The 19,974-nt window shown below is 61.6% G+C and overlaps 2 protein-coding genes across 2 annotated transcripts; one reads left to right on the top strand and one right to left on the bottom strand.

The window, feature by feature from the left end:
- The first annotated feature begins 357 nt into the window (after nt 1-357).
- Nucleotides 358-3,392, top strand: GNAT1 (G protein subunit alpha transducin 1). The gene is made up of 8 exons (XM_065642300.1): nt 358-550; nt 1,678-1,720; nt 1,945-2,086; nt 2,159-2,316; nt 2,402-2,530; nt 2,614-2,743; nt 2,833-2,986; nt 3,202-3,392. The coding sequence occupies exons 1-8, from the start codon at nt 445-447 to the stop codon at nt 3,390-3,392; spliced, it is 1,053 nt and encodes a 350-aa protein (XP_065498372.1). The 5' UTR covers nt 358-444.
- A 673-nt stretch (nt 3,393-4,065) lies between these two features.
- Nucleotides 4,066-19,032, bottom strand: GNAI2 (G protein subunit alpha i2). The gene is made up of 9 exons (XM_065642460.1): nt 18,874-19,032; nt 10,776-10,818; nt 10,486-10,627; nt 9,960-10,120; nt 7,371-7,499; nt 6,074-6,203; nt 5,697-5,850; nt 5,139-5,345; nt 4,066-4,995 (listed from the first exon to the last, which is right to left on the bottom strand). The coding sequence occupies exons 1-8, from the start codon at nt 18,989-18,991 to the stop codon at nt 5,155-5,157; spliced, it is 1,068 nt and encodes a 355-aa protein (XP_065498532.1). The 5' UTR covers nt 18,992-19,032; the 3' UTR covers nt 4,066-4,995; nt 5,139-5,154.
- Nucleotides 19,033-19,974: the final 942 nt, after the last annotated feature.

Here is a 19,974-nt window from a genome sequence, read left to right as displayed (position 1 = left end):
TCCCCCCAACACCAACTCCCACCGGGGTCCACAGCAGAGACAGAGCTCGAGGAGTCCCACGTCCCCAGGTCACTGTCCCCAGTCTCACGGCAGGGACAAAGCAGAGGGCTGGCCAGTGTTGTGCCCCCCCGGCAGAAGCGCTGATGCCGGGAGCTGCGGGATTGCTGAGCTCAGCCTGCTGCAGACTTAAGGGGGTTTATCCAGGGGTGGACGGCTTAACCCGTGGGTGCTGGCGCAGCACCGCGCCGGGCGGCCCCCCGGGACCTTGGCCCCGTCCTTGGCCCACATTGGTGGGCGGTGGTGGCAGCGAGGTGGCAGTCGGCGGTGTGCACAGTGGGCACAGCGGGGCAGCGAGCGCTGGAGGCGGCGGGAGGCTGGAACTCGCTGCCCATCCTGGTGCTGACCTCCAAGGAGCGGGTGAGCCGCAGGGCCGCGGGGCCGAGGATGGGCGCCGGGGCCAGCGCCGAGGAGAAGCACTCCCGTGAGCTGGAGAAGAAACTCAAGGAGGATGCTGAGAAGGATGCCAGGACTGTCAAGCTGCTGCTGCTGGGTATGCGGGGGACAACACCCTGGGGGAGATACCCGTCCCTTGTGAATCTTCCCCCAACAGCCCACCCAGTGTTCCTCTGACACCTCCTAGCACCCCTTAACCCAACCAGCCCACCTCAACAGCCCCTCCTAAAACCAACCAGCACACCCAACCTTCCCCTGGCCCCCAGACATGCTCCCTAACCGGCCCACCCCAGCAGCCCACACAAAGTTTCCTGGATTCCCGCAAACCCAACCAGCCCAACCCCAAAAGCCCGCTGCTCCTGAGCACTCCTAAACCTAACCAGCTCACCCTAACAGCCCCCCAACCCTTCCCTTGTCACCCCCCAGCACCCCTAAACCCAGACAGCTGACCCTAAAAAACAACCCAATGTTTTCCTCTTTTCCAAACACTCCTAAGCCAAACTAGCCCACCCCAACAGTTCCCCTATGCCCAGACTCCCCTAAACCAGCTCATCTCAATATCTTGCTCAACAGCCCCCACCCTGCCAGGCACCCCAAACCCAACAAAGCACCTGAACCAACCCTGTGATCCCCTGGCTTCCAGGTATCCCCCAAACCCAGCCAGCCCACCCAACATCTCTCAAATCCCAGCCACCCGCCCCGACCCCAACTAACCCATCTCAAGGGCCTTCACCAACACCCCCTACCAGCACCATGCTGGCAGCCCCCCCACCTTACCCCATCCTCCGAGGCACCCCACACAGCCCACACCAGCACGCCTGTGTCTGCCCCTGCTGTCCCCCAGCACTGTGGGTCCCTCCCAGTCCCTCCCAGCTGCTCCAGTGGTGCCCAGGGACTGGGGTGCCCTAGATGTGTGGGATCATGGGTGCCATCGCTGCCCCCCAGCATGTCCTCCTGTGCTGCTGCAGGCTTGGGTATCAGGTGGTGGGTGGCGGGGGCTGCAATGCCACCATGTCCCCTACCCCTGCCCTGGGTCCCCAAGCACGTCCTTGGCTGAGCTGCCACAGATCCCATTAACCACAGCGGCTCAGCCCAACCTTAATGCCCGTGGCACTGGGCTGTAATCTCCTGCCCTGCGACACGGCCCTGGCACAGCCACCAGTGTCCCCAGGGACCACCGGTGCCAGCGTGGACACTGCTGTGATCTGTGCTTTGTCCCCATAGGAGCAGGGGAGTCAGGGAAGAGCACCATCGTCAAGCAGATGAAGTAAGTGCCAAGGGGTGCCGTGCCCCACTGTGCCACATACCTACCCCACACCACAGCCACCGGGTGTCCATGTCCCACCGTGCCCAGCTCTGCCCCATGCCACATCCATGGGGTGCACCCAGCTCTCAGTGCCTGGCTCAGCCCCATGGTGCCCAATCCAGCCCCACGCTGCACCCATGGGTGCCCCCACTCCAGCTCAGCCCTGTGTCCCTCTCCCCGGCCAGGATCATCCACCAGGATGGCTACTCACTGGAGGAATGCCTGGAGTTCATTGCCATCATCTACAGCAACACGCTCCAGTCCATGCTGGCCATTGTGCGGGCCATGACCACTCTCAATATCCAGTATGGGGACTCGTCTCGCCAGGTGAGGAGCAACCCATGCCAGGCAGGACTGTCCCCCCAACCCCCTGGCCCCGCTGAGCCCCTCTGCCTCTAGGACGATGCCCGCAAGCTGCTGCACCTCTCTGACACCATCGAGGAGGGCACCATGCCCAAGGAGATGTCAGACATCATTGGGCGGCTCTGGAAGGACACGGGCATCCAGGCCTGCTTCGACCGTGCCTCTGAGTACCAGCTCAACGACTCAGCCGGCTAGTATGTCGGGTGTGGGTGGGGGTCTGGGCTGGGGTGGGTCTGGGGGTACCAACCCATGTCTCATGCCCACCATGTGCCTGGTCAGCTACCTGTCAGACCTGGAGCGCCTGGTGACACCTGGCTATGTCCCCACGGAGCAGGATGTGCTGCGCTCACGTGTCAAGACCACTGGCATCATTGAGACCCAGTTCTCCTTCAAAGACCTCAACTTCAGGTGGGGGCCATGTCCCCAGTGAGGGCTGGCACCAGGGGTGGGCAGGGGTGCGGGGTGTTGACCCCTCTCCCTGTCCTGCCCAGGATGTTCGATGTGGGTGGCCAGCGCTCGGAGCGCAAGAAGTGGATCCACTGCTTTGAAGGGGTGACCTGTATCATCTTCATCGCGGCCCTCAGCGCCTATGACATGGTCCTGGTGGAGGATGACGAAGTGGTGAGAAAGGCTCACCAGCCCATACCCCCTCCACTTTGTCCCCATCACGACATGGCGGGGGGTCACCACGGGGCTATGTCCCTCTGCAGAACCGCATGCACGAGAGCCTGCACCTCTTCAACAGCATCTGCAACCACCGTTACTTCGCCACCACCTCCATTGTCCTCTTTCTCAACAAGAAGGATGTCTTCCTGGAGAAGATCAAGAAGGCCCATCTCAGCATCTGCTTCCCTGACTACGATGGTGAGGGTGGCAGCAGCTCACCCGGCAGGTGGTGGGGGGTTGGTGGTGAAGGGTTGGGTGCCAGCACCCTGCAGCAGCACCCACCAGGTGTCCTCAGCACCCCGTGCAAGCAGTGCTGCAGGAGCATTGCTCACGGTTTGCCCACCTGGGGGAGCACCCATGGTTGTGGGAGACATCAGCCCAGGCAGGGACTCCACTCACCATCACACCACCAGGTCCCAACACCTACGACGATGCGGGCAACTACATCAAGCTGCAGTTCCTGGAGCTGAACATGCGGCGGGACGTGAAGGAGATCTACTCCCACATGACCTGCGCCACCGATACCGAGAATGTCAAGTTCGTCTTTGACGCCGTCACTGACATCATCATCAAGGAGAACCTCAAGGACTGCGGGCTCTTCTGAGCCCCAGTCCCAGCACCCCCCCTAGTCTGACCCACCCCCTCCCCTGGGGCCCAGGCCCCCTGTTGCACCCCCCCACTTCTCCCCAACCATCCCCACTTGCCCCCAACCCCCAGGATTTGACCCACTCAGCCCCAGAGCCACTCCTGGGTGGGGCATGGCCCCACTTCCTCCTCTCCATCAGGCCTCCCGCTGGCCAGTGAGGCATCCAGTGCCACTGGGTGCTGGGGAGCACTGGGTGACCCTGGGTGCTGGGCACTCCTGGGGCTCCTTAGGTTCCCCTTGGAGCTGGGGGGTCCTGAGGCTCCCTGGGTTCCTTTTGGAGCTGGGCGATTCTAGGGGTGGGGGAGACCTTGGGTGCCAAGGGTCCCTGGGTGCCCCTTGGATCTGGGGGTCCCCTGGGTGCTGCAGGATGCTGGACATCCATGGGTCCCCCCTGTGGACTGCTGGGTGTGTGGTACTGGGGCCCCTTGGGTGCCAGGAACCCCTGGATGCCACCACCCCCCTACTGCATGGCCAGGGGTTGGTCACAGCCCCCGCAGCAGCACCCCAAGCTGCTGAGCCAGCACTCCTGGGGTCCCACTGCCACCCTCTCCCACCCCTGGGGACCCCCCAGCCCTCCCACAGAGGTGAATCACCCACCTCCACCCCTGGGTCATGGCGGGGAATCAAGACATACATATTTTATCTTTATTTTCTTTCTACATTTTATTATTTCAAACCATGTGAACAATTCGGTAAAACATCCTGTGGGAAAAGCGAGGCCGCGGGCACCGGCTGAGGGGGCCCCCCCGGGCTGGGGGGGGACAGCGGGGGCCGCTCTGTACAGCGGGCTCTCCTCACCCAACGCAACAGCTAGCCCTACAAAACTAGGCTTAGAAAGGGGGGGGGCAGAATACAGGCAGCGGGCAGCACCCCCTGCCCACTCCCCTGCCCAGCCGCTGCCTGCCAGGGGCTGCCCGTCCCTCAGGGTAGTGGGGCGGGGGGCAGCGAGGCGGGGTGGGGTGCAGACGCCCCCCAAGGCACACGGTTGGGGGGTGGGCTGGCCATGGAGGGCACCACCACCACGTAGCACTTGACGCTTTTAAATAGTTTGGTAAAAAGGTTTCTGTAAAAAGCAACCTCGACCCAGCCGGTGTGGTGTGGGTTTTTTTTTTTGCGCACTGTTGTGGTGTTTGTTTTTTTTTTTTTTTCTTCTACTTTTCTTTCTTTTCTGGTTTACTAAAAGGAATGTTGTTGGTTGTGTTTTCAGCCGGGTGGGTGTCCCCGAGGGGACCCCCGTGTCCCCCCCCCCGTGCCAGCAACACTTGCAATGTAAACAGTGAGAGCGCCAGGGCTCGGGAGCGAAGGAACAGGGGGGCTGGAGCGGTTCAGGGGTTAAAAACCAAGATGAAAACCTCATTTTCCGCAGGAAGGCAGAAAGGGTGACGCCGACAAGGAAAAGGAGGATGGTGGGGGGCGAGCGGGGCAGCGGGGGGGACACGGGCCCTGCCACTGCGCTGGCACCCAAAAGTCTCTTTCTGGGGTGGGGGTGGAGGGATGAATCCGAAGAGAAGCAGGAGGTGGGGGCGGCGCGGTCCTCCCTTCGCTGGCATAGCCAGGGGTCCTAGGAAAGAGTGGGGGGTGAGGGGGTGGGGGCTGGGGACAGGGGACACAGGCACCCACCGCCCGGTGGGGTCACGGCCCCAGATGATGCTCTGCTCTGTGACCACCCCATTTGGGGGGGCCACCACCAAGACCAGCACCCACCTGGGCAGCGCCACCCTCAGAAGAGCCCACAGTCCTTCAGGTTGTTCTTGATGATGACGTCGGTGACGGCGTCGAAGACAAACTGCACGTTCTTGGTGTCGGTGGCGCAGGTGAAGTGGGTGTAGATCTCCTTGGTGTCCTTCCGCTTGTTCAGGTCCTCAAACTTGGTCTGGATGTAGCCAGCCGCTTCGTCGTACTTGTTGGCCCCTGGGGAGGAGGAGGAGGAGACACAGGGTTGCCCCACGACGCCCCCACCATTGGCACTGGTTTGGGCTCAGCTCCCAGCGCCACCACCCCAATGTCAGATTGATGCTCCCCAGGCACAGGGAGCCTCAGCTAAACCCCCAGGGCTGCTGCCCCTTGTCTCCCCATCTTCCCCCATCCCTTGGGGCACCCCAAACACCACCGCACCCCCCTTGCTGCCCCAACACGCTGCTCCCTGGGCACAGGAGAGCCACCATCTCCATCCCCAGCATCTCCTGCTACACTGCCTGGGCAAGGTGCCACCCGCTCCTCCTGTCAGGGGTACTGGAGGGGCACTGAGGGACCCCGCAGTACCTGTGTACTCAGGGAAGCAAATGGTCAGGGGGCTGTGCACGATCTTCTCCTCAAAGAGGTCCTTCTTGTTGAGGAAGAGGATGATGGACGTGTCCGTGAACCACTTGTTGTTGCAGATGCTGTCGAACAGCTTCATGCTCTCGTGCATCCGGTTCTGCCAGGGGAGAAAGCAGGCTGAGCCAGGCAGGGACCCCAGGCAGCCCCCACCCCACTGCTGCCCCCCACCACTGCTGCCTGCCCAGGCAAGGGATGCCGAGAGCTCTGCAAGGCTTGGGCCACGCTGGCCAGGGCACTGGTGACCACCAGAGAAGGGGGTGCTCCCCCAGCCTCCCAAGGAAGGACTGGCTCACAGCACTGGCTCCAGCCCCCCGACTCACCATCTCCTCGTCTTCAGCCAGCACAAGGTCGTAGGCGCTCAGGGCCACGCAGAAAATGATGGCTGTCACCCCCTCAAAGCAGTGGATCCACTTCTTCCGCTCCGAGCGCTGGCCGCCCACATCGAACATCCTGGGCCGGGAGACAGCGTGGTGATGGGCAGCAGCTCCTGGCCCCACTGCCCTCACCCCACTCCCTGCCTCAGTTTCCCTGGGGCAGGAGCTGTGCCAGGAAAAGGCACCAGGATGGGCAGAGCACGGTGCCTCTGCCACAGGGGTGTTGCTGGCACTGCGGATCTGCCAGCACCCATTGCCCATCCCAGGGACAGAGCGGTGTCCGGGCTCTTTTCCCAGTCAGAGCAGACCCCAGATCCCCACCAGGAGCCAGGGCACGACCAGGCAGTCTTTCCCAGGGGGTGTCAGCATGATGCTTCCTGGAGCCAGGCTCCAGGAGATGCTCTCAGAGACCCACTCCGGAGCGGGCACAGTGGGGCTTTGCTGGACCAAGGGGAGCCGCTGGTGCTCAGCTGAGTGGCCGGCTCAGCGGGATGGCAGGCAGCGCCAGGGCTCAGGGGATGGTGTCGGAGCACCGCCTGCCTCTCCCGCTGCAGGCAGCAGAGGATGCTCTGCCTCCACAGACAAGAGCCTGGCAGCAGCGCCACATCCACGGCCAGCCTCGCTGCTGTGCTCCTCCCCACACCATTCCCTCTGCCCCGCTGCCACCTCCAAAGCACCGCCCTGGCAACGGTTGACAAAGCACCGCCATCCCATCAGGGTGGCAGGGGGTCCCTGCGAGCCCCCCGCACTCAGGGAGGACCGCATCAGAAATTTCTGCCAGCAAGTCCGTTGCCAAGTGACTAAATACCCTGGGATATGCACAATGCGAGCTTTTTAGCTTTGGAAACCAGAGCCCTGACTATTTCCCACAGGTTTTTGGTGGAAAGCAACCCCAAGGTGCTGGTGGGCAGCAGCACTGGTTCCCAGCCCCAAGACCCCTGATTTCCGCCCAGCACTCTTCCCGCAGCGGAAGCAGCGTCACGGCACCAGGAGGACACCTTCCCCCTTCCTTTCCTCGCCAGAGGCTGGATCCGCCCCCGGGCTGAGCCCTGCGAGACGTTTTTGAGGCTGCTCCAGCTATTTCAGCGGTTTCCGCTCTCTCCGAGGCAGCAGCTCCTGCCATGAGCAAAGCCGGGAGGGTTTGACGTGTGCAGCGCGCAAGCAGGATCCGGCCCGGCATGGGCAGGAAAGGTTCTTTTATCTTTTGCCTTGGAAAAGGCAAAAGTAAAAGGTTTGGACATACTTGAAGTGCAGATCCTTGAAGGTGAAGTGGGTCTCTACGATGCCGGTGGTCTTCACCCTGGTGCGCAGCACATCCTGCTGTGTGGGGATGTAGTCGGCACGGGCTATCCTCTCCAGGTCATTCAGGTAGCTAGGGAGGGAGCAGAAAGGCGCTGGGGAAGCTGGAGCATTGGGCATGACTCATCCAAATCCCATGGGGCATCCCCACACCATCCCAGAGTCCCCTGCCCACAACCCGGCATCGCCCACTTGGGGTGGGCAGCACCAAGCCAGACAACACTGCAGACCCCATCCGCACCCCGGGGCCACCCCACGACCCTACCAGCCACAGGCAGGGCAGGGTGCGAAGCTGCCAGGGTGGCAAGGGGACACGCGGGAACAAGGGCTGGGGGCAGAGTGCCAGCACCAGTGGTTGGGCAGGGGATACAGCTGGGGCTGGGGGGCTCCCCCCCTATTTTCCTGGCCGTTTGCACAGGGGAAGCGGCAAGAGGAAAGTATTCACTGCTATGGCAACCGGTCGCAGCGCCGGCGGAAACAATCGATGGCGCCGTGCCATTTATAGTCAAAAACACAAAGGGCCGGAGCCCTGGGAGGAAGCGGGAGGCTGGCGGCTGGAGGGACCGGGAACAGCATGACTAGGGGGTTGCCGGCCATCCCGGGACCCCCAGGACCAGCACTGCCTGCCCTGCAGACCCCGGCAGCGATGGTGCCTCGGTCCTGATGGCGCAGCAGCTGCCAGGACCAGCAGAGGGATGCCAGGAGGATCAAGGCGAGTTTCCATTTCTCCAGCTCACGTTCCTTTAATTGGGTTACAATAAACGGGCTCCTTTAAGCAAATTAGGCTTGTGTTAATCAAGGCCTTTGCAGCCCTGTAATCTGGTGAAAGCCAGATTACAGCTTGCAAGGCCACGGGGATCCCAGGCTCTGATGGCAACACGGCCACTCGCCAGCTCCTGGGAAGCCTTCGGTGTGCCAGGGCACAGCCGGAGCTGTGGGTGCCCCGGGATCCTGCCGCAGCGTGAGGGTGTGGGGGCCGGCACCCGCCACCACCAAGCAGCTCGACAACAGCCGGAAACACAGGCGGCTCCGGCTGACACAACAACAGGAAACACCGCGGCAGGGCCTTGCGCAGAACCAGCAGCGCTCCTACCTCGCGCCTACCCCGGCACCCCGAGCTCCTGCACCCCAAGGGGCTGCAGGGCAGGCGGCTGGGGGCTGCCACAGAGGGTTGGGTGTGGGGGGCTCCTCATCCCCAGGGTGCCCTGTGCTGGTGGCACCTTGGGTGCAGTTTGAGCCCCGCAGGGACGGACAGGCCATCGGTTGCCGCACCGGCACCTGTGTGGTGCTGGAGAAAGGCTGGAGCAACAGCTCAGTGGGGGCTCCTAATTAATACTTGTCCAACCCCCGTAATGCACCAAACGCTTAATAAATGCGCTTAAGGCGATAGTTGATTTGCAGACGTATTTGCTCAAACTGTGCGTGCGAGCTGCCAGGCACCTGCCGGGTCTCTCCTGCCTCCAGATCAGCCCCCACGGCACAGCGCGGCACTGCCGGGGACACGCCGGCGCTGGCTGGGAGTGATGGGGCTGAGCAGGACGGGGCTGGGGATTGGGGTGGGTTCTGGGCTGGAGGAAGCGAAAGCCACGGGCGCCGGAGCAAAGCGCCAGCAGGAGCTTCTCCGGGGTCGGCGTTTGCCAGGAGCTTTCCTGCAACATCGTCCCCCCAGTGACCTCAGTGCAGAAGAGGGACCTGCCAGTGCCAGGAGGGAGGGGACAGCTGGGCTGGCACACAGGGGGCCAAGCAGCCCCCAGGATGGCAGCCAGTCTTAAGGGTGCCCAGTCCCTTGTGGGGCCAGCATTAGGGGGGGTGTCCCAGTACAGCACGAGCTGCCCCCAGCGCTGCTTTACCGCGAGGAGTCTGGGCAGAGAGGGCAGGAGGGCACTGTGCGAGGTGAACACAGCCTCGGCCACGCCACCCACTCCAGCAATCATATTTTAGGCAGATTAACTTATTTATTAAATCTCTCCAGGGATAAACCCAAGCAGATGCAGGCAAATTATCCACACTAGTTAGCTGGCTAATATGCCTGTGTAATGCCAAGTCTTTCCATACAAATTCAGGCAAAAAGAAAAAGAAAAGCCTCTCGTGCATCCTACTCATCCTGTTCAGGCATAAGGGGCCCCAGTGCTTGCTTTGGGGCTTTTTCTTGCCTTTTTTTTGCCTTCATGGCCCATGAAGGGCCATGAGGATGGGGAAGCCCCCGGGGCTGTGCTCACACGGGGGAGGCCAGGGGGAGAATCCCCCAGGGAAGGGCAGCAGGCACTGAGTAGTGGCAGGAGGGGGATGCCCTGACGCCCCACTCCTGGGGGCTGCAGCACCCCGCCAGAAGAGAAACAGCTTTCGAAACATCTGCCTTCCCAGTTCTGCTCCAGCTCAGCCCCAGCGCTGGGCAGGAAGTGGCAGGACCAGCCCCCAAGCCTGGCGATGGGGAACAGCAGCCCCCAGGGGGATTTTCTGTTGCTCAATAAAAAGGCCGTGGGCCACAGGGCTGGGATCCAACTGAGCTGGGCAGAGGAGCCCGGGTACTCACTAGGCAGCAGAGTCGTTCAGCTGGTACTCTCGGGAGCGGTTAAAACATGCCTGGACCCCGTTGTCAGCCCACAGCCTCCGGATCACATTGGCCAGGTCCTCCGGTAGGATGCCTTGCTCCTCGGCAGTGCAGGAGAGCGCAAACAGCTGCCGAGCATCATCCTGCGGGAAAAAAACTGGGCTCAAGCATCAGCTCAGGGTTACAAAGCTCATTCTGCCCCAAAGGACCTGACTGGAGCCCTCTGTGTCCCACCCGGACAGCAGGGCAGGAGCTCCAGTGGTGGACGGGGATGAGACCCAAGGGACCCCCATCCCTGTACCCATCAGGGGCTGTGCCAGGGCAGGCCACCCACAGGTTATGCTTTTGGTCCCCACATCCCCAGTGTCAGGGACAGGCAGTCACAGCCAGCCAGGGAGCAGCAGGGCTTGGGCAAGGCCACCCTTAATCCTGGCCCAGCTTTGGGCACATCTGCTTTTGCTCCCCAGGACAACCCACCCCTGCCTGGCACAGCATGGTGGGCACCCACCGCTCTGGAGGAGTCTCCAAAGTCAATCTGCAGGTTCCCCATCGCCTTGATAATGGCCATGATGGACTGGATGGTGTTGCTGTAGACCACGGCTTTGTACTGCCGGCACTCCTCCTCTGAGTAGCCATCCTCGTGGATGATCCTGGGGACATGAGAGAGACATGGGCAAGGTCAGCCCTTTGCCAGGCACCCCAGGGTGCTTTCCCCAACCTGTGCCCTGTGGCAACACCAATGGGAAGCTTTCCCCAGCCACCACTGGTTTCAGAGCCCGTGGTGCAAGGATCACTCACTTCATCTGTTTGACGATGGTGCTCTTCCCAGACTCGCCAGCACCTGCGGATAAATGAGAAAGGGGGACGAGCAGTGAGGTGCTGCCTGAAGCCAGGGACCCCCACCCCATTGGGACCCCCAGCCTGGGGCGGAAGGGCAGTGGGTACCTCAGCCATCAGAGAAGAGCTTCCAGCATCAGCCAGAGCAGATGCTTGGATGGGCACTAGGAATGTCAGAGCCAAGAAAGGGGAAGGAAAAGGGGAGCCTGGGTGGGACCTAGCAAGAAATCACACCTACTCCAGGCCAGGAAAATGGCATAAACACACTAACATTTGCCCCATGGTCCCAGTGTGCTGCAGCCGAGACAATTGGCAGCCCCGGCTTTGGTTGAGTTTGGGAGTGGGGAACGCCTGGTGATAGGGGGGCTAAGCCCTGCCTATCACCCTCCATCACAGCTCCAAGCAAAGCTTCTACGTCCGGCATCCCAAGCCTCACATCCACATCATGTCGGGGGACAATGGAGCATCAGCCCCACCATGTGCCCACAGCTGGAGCTGGCAGCGGCCAGGACAAGGAGATGCTTGTGCCACCAGGTACTGACAGGGGGCTGGGCACCCCCAGCCAAGCACCCCAGGGAGCTCGGGAAGAAGCTGCCGCCTCCACCAGTCATCTCGAGCGGCTCCCGGTGGGAGCAGCTTCCCCCGGGTTGCTTTTTAAATCGCGTGGACTTTGCAGCCTGACGGGTCCCGCAACCCGGCCCAGCTGCGGAGGAGGCTGCCAGCAGGAAAAGCTGGTGGATTTTGGGGTGGGTTTATTTTTCAGCATCCCAATGCAGGATGCCAGGGGTTCAGAGGAGACGTGCAGCTCCCAGTCCAGCCCTTCCTGCCCAGGCTGGGAGCGGGGAAGGAGTGAAGTCACCCTGGCTGCAAGAAAGGGGAAGCTCAAAGGGGAAGCTGAAAGACACAGTGCGTGTCCCTTGTTCCCTCTCCAGGCAGGGAGTGCCACTGAGATGGGGGAGCATCTGGCTCACCCCAGCACTGGCAGCATGACAAGCCCCCTTTGGCTGGAGACCAGCACGGTCCCTGCCTCCAGGTGCCAATCCCAGGTGATCCCCCGAGCTGAGCCCGTCCCTGCGTCACTCCATCCCTCTGGGGGTCCCCCCGCTGCTGCCCTCAGCCCTGGCACTGCCCTTAGAGGGGGCCCCAAGCAGGCAGCAGCAGGGCTGTGCCAGCACGGCCACAGAGGGGGAAGAGAGATTACAGAGGAGTTTAAATTTTTTTTTTTTAAATTGAGATTATGCTAAAATTAACCAGGAAAAACAGAGCCCATCATCACGGCAGCCAAGACAGGGCAGCATAGAAAAAAACACCTTCTGCCTGTGCCACTGGCATAAACACAGCCGCAGTGACGGGCACACACACCTGGGGACATCACCGCAGGCACGGAGCCCCCGAGGCTGGGGCCATATCGAGGCTATACAGACCCTCTATTTACTGCCGCAGCCATCCCACTCCACAGCTTCCGCACTGTACATGCTGGAGCGTCTCGGCAGGGCTCTCCGGCACCGCCGGTACCGGTGGCTTTGCTGCTCCAGTCTCTGTCGGCACCCCAGGAGGCTGACGCGGCACCGGCGCAGCCCCGCCAGCGCGGCCAGGCCGGCATTCGTGGTCAGCGCTGGCAGCTCCTGCCCAGAGCTGGGGAGGGAAGGCCTCTGCGTATCCCTTCATTTTTTCCATTAAATATCTCTGGTTTCTGGCCACACCGCCCCATACCACCGGGCTCAGGGATCATGGCCAGCTGCATTCACCGTGCCTGACCCCCCTTCCCTGTGGCTGCCCAGACAGGGAAACTGAGGCACACAGCAAGTGAGGACCCTGCTGATAAGCAACCCCAGGGCAAGCTGCCAGCCAGTGGTCCCCCAGCCTCCTGATCAGCCTGCCCCTGCTGCCACTTGCTCCCTGCCCAGGACAGAACAACCTCCCGGGGACCTCCTGCCTGCTCCCGGCACAGTGACGGTCACCGGCACGGTGGCAGCCACCAGGGCCGGTCACTTCCCCGCGGCTCCTGCCTGCCCCCCCGCAGAACGCAGCCGTGCCATTGCCTCCCCAGTTCAAACCAGCAGCTCCGCTCGTGGCTGGGAGCTCGCCCAGTACCACACGCCTGTGGCGAGCAGAAATTCGGGCCTGAATTAATACCAGGTTCCCGGCTTACCCCACACCGTACTCCCCCAGCACTCCCAGAGAGGCGATTCCCACCCCACTGAGGGCGGGCGGACCCTTCCCAGCCCCCCCAGGCAAGCAGGGCAGAGGGAAAGAGCTTCCAATCCCCGGAAAACCTCAGCTGCCGTCCATTCAGCCCCAAAACAATCCCCGGGCAGGGTGCCAGCCACCGGCTCCCACCCTCCTGCCCAAACCAGGCGGGAGGCAGCAACCGAGGGGCTTTGCTTCCTTTGGACCCCCCGATGCCTGGCCGGCATGGGGAGAAACCCCTACCATGGGGTGACCCCACAGCTGGGCTCCCTTCAGCCCTGCCCACCGGGACCAGGCAGCGCTTGCTCCTGGAGCAGCGCCTGCCAAAAACAGGAGACCTCTCTCTCACGCTGATTCGCCTCTTTTTTTTGTTAAAAATATTCACCAAAAATTTAAAATAAGCAAGCAGCTACCCCACTCCAAAACGCCCTGTTAATCCACCAGTGAAAAATTTGTTTAGCCAACATGTATTTTGCAGTCTGTGATTTAAGATGCTTTCTGGCCAGCATATATTTAATGCCGTATATTTAAGGAGGTGGACACAGGTTTCAGGGTCCACCTCACCCGGCATCGCCGAGAGGGGATTTTCCATCTTGCTGCACAGCACTATCCTTTTTTATACCGTCAAATATCTGGGCATGGATGGAGGTGATGCACAGCTGGAAAATATTCCTTATTATGGGGGAGAAGCTGCAATTCAATCCACCGGGGGGTCTGGGGCCATCCTCATCCCCAGCCGATATACCGGCAAATTTTCCCCGCCCAGCAAACAGCAGTTATCATTCGTGTCTGGATTTACTGAGGGTTTTTACTGCCAGACAAACCCGCCGACCCCCTTGCTTGCAGGGCAGACAGACAGAGAGCTGGGCAGAGGGACGGCTGAAGAGCCCACCCCCCTTGGCACCTGTGAGGTCCCTGCCATCAAATGGGATTTTCAAAGGTGTGTGTTAAAAGCAGAGTTACCCTAAAGACCGAAAAAATAATAATAAAAAGAGATTCCCCTCAACATTTTCCTTCCTACCCAAAATAGATGGAAAATTGCTGTAAAAATAATCGCGTTTTTTTAAAACCCCACAGCGACACAGGGCATTTTTCCCAGGGGCCGTCCCATTCCGGCACAGGGCTGGCCGCTTCCCAGGAGGAGCCCGTACAGCCGGCGGGATGCCACGTCCCCAGGCAGGACCCCCAGAAACTGGGGGGCACCAGGGAGGTGCAGATCTCTCTGTCCAAAGCAGCCAATGGAGACACAGGAAAAAAAAAAAAAAATCACAACAAAGAAATAAATACAAATAAATTGTCAGCAGGAAGGATGTTTGGAACACATGGGGAGGAGGGGGCGGTTTCCCGGGGGGAGTATGGCGAACGCACCCCCGGTGCAGACAAGGGCCGCTGGTGTTCGCAAGCTGGACAAAACTATCCTTGTGCCAGGCTTTTTCCAGGAATCCCAGAACTTTGCTGCTCTGTTTCTGCCCCTGCCATAGCCGGAGCCATCCCGCTCCCCCCCAGCTGGCACCAGCCACCTCCGTGCCCCCATCCCAGCTGTGCCGTGACCCTGCATTTGGGTGCCGTTATTCCCCCCATCCCGCCCTGATGGGGCTGGGGCTCACCCACCGGCACCCTGCTCCCCTGGGGTTTCCACCGGTGGGGATGGGGGGGTACTCAGCTCCCCCGGCCCCGGTGATTCAGTCACCTCTGGCCCGGAGCAGGAAACCCGGTGGCTGCAGAGACACCAGGCTGCACCGGCTACGGCACCCGGGCACATCCCGGCCCCAGCACCCACAACCTTGGGCACACTCAGCCCACGGGAGACCTTCTGTAAAAATATACATGTGTGTAAAGCTATATATATATGCTTTTTAAGACATACATTAAAAAAATCGATATATGTATTGCTCCATATAAAAAAGCAATACATATATACAAAAGAGCAACAAATATTTTTAAATATATGAAATATATTTCTAATACATATGTGTAAAAAAAAATGTAAGATATAAACATATAAGCCTGCATGTGGGACACCACCGGTAGGGACATGGGGGTGATCCGTCCCAGGGCCTGTGTGCCAGGGTCCTTCCTCCTATGCCATCCCACCCCATCCCCATCTCAGTCACCAGCTCCAGGGAGATGGGTGCAGGGTCCCCCTGGATCTAACAGCACCGAGCTCTTCTCTGCTCACGCCCCACCACGACACCTCCTGGTTCGTGGTCAGAAACACCACTGGGACCCCAACAGTGTCCCCATCAAGAGGAGGGCCTGGTCCCCTCCCATCACCCTGGGCTGGGGCAGCAGGAGGGACAAAAGCAAAACCCCAAAACCCAACGAAATGCAGCAAACCCGGCTACTCGCACGCGAGCCCAGGGCAGGGCTGGGGCAACGCAGCCTCCGAAAGTCACAGCTGGTCCCTCCCTTCCTCTATTTTTATGCAAGCCCAAAACAAAATAAATATAAAGCTGCTGAGCCCTGCCTGGGCTGCCCTTGCCCCGGCCACAGTGCAGGATTCGGTACAGGCACCTGTCTGCATGACTTATCCCAATGTGACCCTGCCCAGGTGGGGTGCAAGGGGAGCATCCTCCCCCAGGGTTTGCACGTCCACCTAAACAGCACCGAAAACCACTGGGAATCGACCCACCAGTGCCTTCCCCTGCCTCAAGCACCTTCCCTGCCTCAAACGCCTCCTGAGCAGCAAATAAGTCCTTTTCCTTTCCTCATCCTTTGTAGGAAGACGAGGAATTAGGGGCTCTGAGGACAGTGGCCACTTGCCTGCCGCTGATCCTGCATCCCTCTGGAGCATCCTGGCTCCCGTGGGCAGGGAGCAGGGCTGGGCAGGACCTGACCTCCACTGCTGCCCAGCAGAAACGGCTGGTGACTCCAGCAGTCTGAGCCCTGGCAACGCCAACAAGCTGGTGGTAGCACCAGAAGCTGCCAGCAGCACCACTCCATGTGGTAGGTGAACCAGGGCTGGGGACCTTCAGGTGCCAGTGGCATCTCCTGGCCTCCCCCAGCATCAAAACCTTGGGCGGCTGTTGGTTTCCAGTGGCAGGGAAGGGGACATTGCTTCATTATGGTCTTCTCCCCATCAGAGACCAGAGCTTCAAACCATCCAGCAAGCAACCTATTTGCCCAAGCCAGCAAACAGTGGCAGGTGCCGCGGGCAGGAGCGGTGCTGTGCCAGGTGCTGCCGGGGGGTCCTGCTTCCCCCACCGCACCAACAGCATGTGTCCGTCCATCCCTGTCCAGCTCACCCACTCTGGAGGAGGAAAGGCCGAGGCAGGATCACGGCCACACACAGGGCACGGCACCAAGCTGAGGTGGCTTCACCAGGCAGCCCCAAGCCCTCTGTGGTGCCGGTGGCTGGCATAGTCCTGCGTTCCCGCTGCCACCACCAAACGCCAACACCAATGGTCTCTGCTCACACCGCGTCCTGCCCGGCTGCACCAGCAGCTCCAAGCCAAGTTGCTGGCAAAACCATGCAGTGCTTGGAAGAGGCATCTCTTTGTGCTGTGGGCTGATTCGACACAAAGGGTGAAGCCGTTTTCCTCCTTAATTTTTCCTTCCAAATTTTCCTCCAACCATGGGGAAAATAATAAGCCACAGGAAGGGTGAGGAGCAGGGATGCCTGGAGTATCTCCCTGGCACTGCATCCCCACCTCAAGAGGTTCTTGCGGAAGGGGGAATGCTGCGAGCAGCAACTCATGGGGGGGCACGGCCGGCCCCACCTCCACAGCCACTCCCTGACAGTTGAGAGGATTTTCTGGCTGTGGCTCAGAAATGGGCAGTACTGACCCAAGGTTCCGGTGCTATTTAGACCTGAACAGCTGTGAGGGGAAAAAATAAATGCACATTAAAACCAAAAAAAAGTAAAAAAAAAAAAAAAGAGACCCGTTTTGCTCTATTTTTGGCTTTAGAAACCTGCCAAGATCAGAAACACCACTCATAAATGCCAGCCCCAGCAGATGGGAGCATGTCCATCCTCCTCCTATCCCTGCTTCGGCAGAGAGCAGGACATGGGGTAAGGGATGCTGGCTGGCTGGCCCACACGATGACCCTTGCCAACCAGTGAGCCCCCGGCTGCCCCTTGGTGATGCTCAGCACCCACCAGGCTCCCCAGTGCCAACAGCACTGGAGTGATGCTGCCCATCCCGGCCAGCCCTGAAACCTCCGCATGCCCTGAGAAATGGAGGTGCCAACCCCCCCCAGCCAGCTGCACTCCCAGCACCGTTATTTCATGCCAGGCAGGGGTTCAAGAGGAGCCGTGGCAACAGCAAGGCCCAGGCGGTGAAGGGGGGGAACCACGTGTTTCCCCACCAGCCTGCAAACCCCGTGGGGTTTCGCTCCGCCGGCACCGTCCCCTCCCCGGAAACAAGCAGGTCAGCCAGCTTGCACAACCAGCGAGAGCCCCCCCCAGCAGTGTAGACCCCCGCCTGGCCCCCATCAGGATGGGTCTTGCCCTCGGCACAGCTCACACCAAGGTAAAAATAAAATAAAACCAAAAAAACCTAAGCACTCCGTTAAATGAGCGCTTCAAGGCGTTAATTACGTATTTCTCAAGGCAGGCAGGGGTTGAGCAAATAAAGGACTGCCGGATTTCGGCGTGACTTCCTGCTGCTGGCGGCTTCCTCTGCCGACGGCGACGAGCCCAAAGACATTTTCTGCCGGCGCTCCCCAGGCAGCAGCCGGGGATTTCTCTGCCCATCCCAGGTCCCGCCACCCCCCCATGGTGCCATGGGAGCCCCGCATGCTCCTGCATCACAGCCAGAGCCAGGCTCTCTCTGGGAATTTCGGAAAGGGAATAAAAACTCCAACTGGGAGTTATTAAAAAAAAAAAAATTAAAATAAATAAGTGGCTGCCTTGCCTGCAGGCACAGGGCAGGTCTGTGAACGCCCACAGGAGCATCGCCAGGTCGCTTTGAAGAGCGCAAGCAGCCCGTTATCGGTATGAAAATCGAGTGTCCATGGGGCAGAGGGCCTGTGGGGAGCCCTGCCCACTGTGGGCAGCACGTGGGGCAAAGCCAGCTGCCCGAGCCCCCTATCTCCCCATGGCAAGTGGAGGGCAAAGGAGAGATGGAGAGGCTCAGCCTGTCCCGGTGCCCAGGCAGGGGGAGGCATGGGGCAGCGGGTGCCCATCAGTGCCACCACCTCCCCCCCAGCTAGCCTGGGCCAGGGCAGCCCATGGAGGAGCCCCCTGGCATGGCTGGGGGGGGTCCTGGGCAGGCAGGATAAGGTGCCCAGGCTCCCAGGGTCTTTGCTTGGTGGCCCCAGCCACCAGGAGGGTAGGGATGCCCCCACTTGCACCTCAAAGGAATGTGCCCAGGCTGGACACCGATGGGGTTGGGGGGACGGTAATACAGCGGGGTGGGATTGGCACTTCATTTGTGGGGGGAGCCCCACAGCCCAGGGTGGGTCTGGTACCCTACTCCCGAGGGACACCCAGGGCTTGCTGTACGGCCAGCACCCCACTCCTGGGGAGATGCTCAAAGACTGGAGTGGAGCTGGCACCTCGCTCCCAGGGGAGTTACCCAAAGCCCGGAGTGGGGCTGGGACTCTGCTCCAGAGGAGATTCCCAAGACCTGCTGGGGGGGCAGCACCCCACTCCTGCGGGAGAACCCGGCAGCCTGGGGCGGGGCAGGCACCCCCCTCCAGGGGGAATCCCTGAAATGGGGCCGACACCCCACTGGGGGGAAACCCCGAAGCCTGGGCTGCGGTCAGCATCCCACCCCTGGCTGATGCCCGGGGCGCGGCCGGTACCCCGCGGGCTGGTACCCGGGGTCGGTCCGGTGCAGCATGGGGCGGGGGTGGCGGGGCTGCGCGGTTCCGGCCCCTGCGGTGTGCCGGGGGAGGGGTCCGGGGGGGGTCCCGGAGATCTCACCCAGCAGCAGCAGCTTCACCTCCCGCGCCGCCTTCTCGCCGTCCTCCCGCAGGTTCTTGTCGATCATGCGGGAGCGCTCGGCGGCCGCCTTGTCCTCGGCGCTCACGGTGCAGCCCATGGCGGCGGCGGCGGCTGCCTGCGCGCGCCCGCGGCTCTGCCCTGCCCGGCCCCGCCCGCCCCGCCCCTGCGCGCCGCCGGGGGGCGGGGCCGACGGAAGGGCGGGGCCCATGGGTGGGGCAAGGCGAAGGGCGGGGCCCGACGGGGCGGGGCCGCCGCGGGCAGAGGGGCGGGGCCTCATTCCTGCGCGGCGGGATGGGCCCTCCAGCGGCAGCTCCGGGTACCGGCGTGCGGGGAACCACGGTGTGTCCCGGGAGAGACGTGGGGAGAGAGGTGGAGTCTGGGTGCTGCATTTTGGGACTGGGGTCCTTGGATGCAGACAGGCGGGTGCAGCCGTAGGACCAAAGTGGGGGGATGCTGTTTCTCGGAGGGGACACAGTGTCACAGGGTGGTGGCTCAGCCCGTGGGGACCTGCTTGTCCCATCATTTGCCATGGGGCTCAGCACTCGGGGGCCCACGTGCCACGTTGCTGGAGGAGGGAGCTCCTTGGTCGGTGCGGAGGCTGGGGGTGCCCGCGACAAAGGATGGAGCTGGGTGGCACTGGGCAGGATGAGGCACCCAGCAGCTCTCGCCCAGGGCAGCAGGGGATACTCCTGGCACTTGCCCCCTCCCCGGTTGGCTCCTTTGGGAATTGGACCCCCCACGCAGCCCGAGGAGGGTGCCCGGCTGTGCCAACTGCCCCGTGGCGCTGGCCCGTGCCCAGGAAGCCGCCCCAGCTCCGTGCCAGCCCCCCGGCAGAGCCTCGCCACCCGCCTGGGCTCCCCAGCCCCTCCTGACCTCCCAGGCTGGCACCCACTGAGCGGGCTTGGGGGGCAGCAAGGGCTGCTCCACGCTAGAAGCTGCTGTGCTGGCGGAAGGGGTGCAGCATCGTCCCACACAGCCCAGCCGTGTGAAGGGCCCGTGGGCCCGGCGTGGAGGCAGCAGGGCTGTTCCCGTGGGAGCGGGCCGCGGTGCTAACGAGGCTTCGCTAATGAGCTGGCGCTG

This window comes from Caloenas nicobarica, chromosome 11 (assembly GCF_036013445.1).
Source record: "Caloenas nicobarica isolate bCalNic1 chromosome 11, bCalNic1.hap1, whole genome shotgun sequence".
NCBI classification, from domain to species: Eukaryota; Metazoa; Chordata; class Aves; order Columbiformes; family Columbidae; genus Caloenas; species Caloenas nicobarica.
This window is presented reverse-complemented; position numbering and strand designations above follow the sequence as displayed.